General features: G+C 36.9%; 1 protein-coding gene across 1 annotated transcript; it reads right to left on the reverse strand.

Annotated features, from left to right (window-relative positions):
* Window positions 1–1052: 1052 nt before the first annotated feature.
* Window positions 1053–1487, reverse strand: LOC145126903 (uncharacterized). Its single transcript, XM_079062182.1, has one exon. The coding sequence runs from the start codon at window positions 1485–1487 to the stop codon at window positions 1053–1055; it is 435 nt and encodes a 144-aa protein (XP_078918308.1).
* Window positions 1488–3880: the final 2393 nt, after the last annotated feature.

Genomic DNA, 3880 nt, shown 5'->3' on the forward strand with positions numbered 1-3880 from the left:
TAAAAAAACAAACAATCTTCTTTTTTCAGACTGCAGACGTTTGGTCCACCTCTTCTGCTGCAGAGGTCTACAGATGTGGTCCGCAGACTGCAGACATTTTGCCTTAGAAAAAACAAACAACACCTTACTATCTTTCTTCAGGCTCTTTAAAATCTCCTTCTTCCACTAGAACTTCTGCATATTTTTCTTCAACTTCTTTTTCTGGTTCAGGTAAGCCGGGGCCTCCATAACTTTTCCCACTTCTCAAGGAAATAGTACTCACATTGTGCTTCAGATTATTTTCAGTGTGTCCCGGTAACTTTCCTAGAGATTCCGGACGACCCACAAAAGTGGCAAGTTGAGATACCCGCTCTTCCAGATTCTTGATACTAGCTCTGGTTTCGGTCTGTAATATGCTTGGGTGCTCATGGAAAGACTCTTCAAAATATATTCTAAGGCCACGTTGGAACTGTTGGGTTGTTGTTTTGAATTCTGGTTCTGATAATTTGGGTTCTAAATTTTGTTGATTCGGATTCTGAAAGTTGGGCTAGTAATGAGAATTCTGTTGAAAACCCGATGGTGGCTGAAATTGCTGTCATGGCTGAAAATTATTATTTTGATAATAGTTGGAGACTGATTATAAGAATTATGTTATTGGTATCCTCCGACAGCTTTGACTGGAGCAACATCCTCTTGTAGAATCAGACATATATCTGTTGGATGATATGTCTTCAAGCAGATAACCACATGGTTTCTTCGCAACTACTTTTTCTTTTTTCAGGAGTAGAACACCTTTTGTCAGTTCAGATATGTAAGACTCCAGATGAGCATTGCTTACTTCTTGGACACCCCTTGGTTGATCTGGATACCACTCGTCTTCGTTTCCGGAATGCTTAGACTCTATCGCCAGCTTCTTGATCAGCTCCCGGATTTTAGTTGGTGTCATATCACCTAAGGAACCACCACTGGAAGCATTTATAAGGTGCCTATCTAAGGGTGTCAGGCCTTCACAAAAACAATTGTAGAGTTGATAGTCATTGATCCCATCGAACCAGAAGATTCTTGAACCTTTACTAATAAGTATGCAAAACTTCTCTCTTTCCTTGTTTGATCCCAATGATTTCTCTCCTCAGACTAGAAACTCGTGTTTCTAGAAAATACTTCTCTAAGAACAACTTCACGATTTCTGTCCAAGTGGTGATGGAACCAGATGGGAGTTTATATAGCCATTCTCTTGCTGAATCTTGAACTAAAAAAGGGAATTCCCTTAACATTATTTGATCTTTAGTAACAGCATGTGGCTTCATTCCAGAACATGCCACATGAAATTCCTTGAGGAATTTATGTGGGTCTTCGCTTTCTAATCCCATGAAAGTGGGAAGAAGATGCATCAACCCAGATTTCAACTCAAAGTGCTGGGCTTCTGAAAAAGTAATGCAGAGGTGCTGCTGATTGACTTCTTGAGTGGCCCACTCTCTAAGAGTCTTTTCTGCTTCGTCTCCACTCATGTCTGATTCTTCAGATTCAGATTATGAAGAATCTGTGGGTTCAGATTTGACTAAGGGTGGTGAAGAGTATGTTTTATAGGGACTATCAGAAGGTGAAGATAGGGGTACTTTTGGAAAAAACGGATTTGATTCGTTCCACAAGGGAGTGCCTTGTGGTGTGATGATTTCTGGAGGTACTGAAGATGATGATGAACCATCTTATTGTTTTCTCTTTGCTGCTTCTTTCTTTAGTTTCCTTGCACTTCTTTCGATTTCTGGATCAAAAGCTAAAGGTGTACCTAAATAAAAAATTATGGGCATAAAACTATTAGAAAGCACCGTGTCCCAGGCAACGACACCAATTTTTTAAGACCGGTAGTCGCACCCGATTTAAACAAATAAATTTATCACTATTGGTTGCACTAAAAATATAGCACATGGAAGCATGGTCGAATCTTCAGGGACACAACCTAACTGTCAATGTCTTTTTGCATCAGGCACAATCTAGTCAACAAAACAGAATTATAAATAGGGGATTTGAATTAAACTAAAAACTAAAAAATGAAGTGATATTCTGCAATGTATGTTTTCTATACGCTACTGAAATATTTCTCATATTCGATACTTCGGTTTGTTCAGTTATTGATCAATAGATTTGCTTCTTGTCTTCTTCGATCATCATCATGATTTTAATTTCACAATCTTTGCAATATGAACTGATTTGAGATTGTATATTCGTTTTCATTCAAAATCATGTTTCATATTCATAATTAAATCATTTCGATTCGTTCTGTCTTCTTATAATCAATTGAAATAAAATTGATGTTCTGTTTTGTCAATCGATTCTTGCACTTAGACTGATTTGGAAGGAAAGTTGGATATGTCTTGTGATATCGTAACTGATTGTCGACGAACTAGTACTAGTCAAGAACAAATGAAGATGAAAGATTTTTGTTTGAATCGGTGTCTGATTGGAACGAAGTTATGGTTTTCGTTTGGGATTGGAGGATTTGAGAATCAAAGGATTTTCATTTCATTCTTGCATCTGGTATTTGGGAATGAAGAAGTGGATTTCGATTCTTAGTTCTGGATTTTCGATTTTTGATAGTTGAATGATTGAAGAATATTTTTGCTTCTGGGATTTTGTGTTGACGAATCGATATTAAGATTTTGACTTTGGAGTAATATTTCAAATTGAAATCGAAAGAGAAAGCGGATGACTTTGGTTTTTATCATTAAGCAGTCGAAACTCGATTGATTGAGAAGGTCTCGTATTGATTCTGGATGTTGATATTCGAAGCGAATAGGAAGATTTCGAACGAAGAGGCTGAAATTCGATATCGATTCGAATTTGATGAATGGAGATTCGATGTCAATGGTTGCAAGTTAGATGTCGATGGTTGTTGTCGAAGGATTCATAGTTCATAACGAAGGTTTGAGGTAAGATTGATGTCAGATACCGATATTGAACAATGGTTGCCAAAAATTGAATTCGATTTTGACTAGTGTTGAATCGAGCCAATAATTGATTTCGACTAGTGTTCATTCAAGTTGAACTACTTTTGATTGTGTTGGTATCGAAACGAATTGGAAACAAGTTGGGGTCGAAAATCAAGGGTGAGTTCGACTAGTATGGTGTTGAATCTTGATTCGAGTCGAACGTATTTCGACTGATGAAATTAATGTTGTTGTTCGCATCTTGACTGAATTGGGGAATGACTTTGTGTTTTAATTCGAGTCCCTGCAGTTTTCGTATTTTGACAATTCATACTCATTTCGACATCATGGTATAATTTTGTGAATAATGAAGATTTTTCATTATCAATCCCTGAAGTTGATGCGAAATGACACTTTATACCCAGTTTCGCATTTGGGATAAAGTTTCGCATTTGAAGCTGATTTGTCGCAACGGGTCCCTGTAGAATTTGCAGAATTGACAGTTATTACCTAGTTTTCAAACTTCTTGCAACTCTCACCCAAAAGTCGAAATTTTCACAAAATTTGGACGATTTTCTCGGCTTTTCGTGATTGTTTTTTCGTGCAAGATTTTCGTGTTCATTCTTGGATTTTCATTTTCGAGTCAAACGTGGTCCGGGAAATGAAGAATTCGAAATTTTTTGATATTTTTTGGATTATATCGAATTTGTGCAAAACGTTTATGCCACGTGTCAAGGGGGAGGATTGTATTACTTATTCCACATTGAGCGCTTTCTCATTCCCATATGGTTTTTATAATCATATTTTGATTATATAAAGGGGGAGAGATTTTTCATATTAGGCAAATTTGAAGACCAATGTGACATTGAGAAAGAAACTTTTATGAAGTGATTTGAATTGAAATTCTGAAGTGATTTGGGGTTTTCCCGGTTCATGAAGGGTTTAGACATAATGAAGATTTTTGGGGTGTATTTTTA

Source organism: Lactuca virosa, chromosome 7 (assembly GCF_052849685.1).
Source record: "Lactuca virosa cultivar CGN04683 chromosome 7, Lactuca_virosa_CGN04683_v6, whole genome shotgun sequence".
Classification (NCBI taxonomy): domain Eukaryota; kingdom Viridiplantae; phylum Streptophyta; class Magnoliopsida; order Asterales; family Asteraceae; genus Lactuca; species Lactuca virosa.

Bases quoted from the DNA above. Each gene is read 5' to 3' on its own strand.
- LOC145126903 (XM_079062182.1), bottom strand. From the start codon at position 1,487: ATGAGTGGAGACGAAGCAGAAAAGACTCTTAGAGAGTGGGCCACTCAA.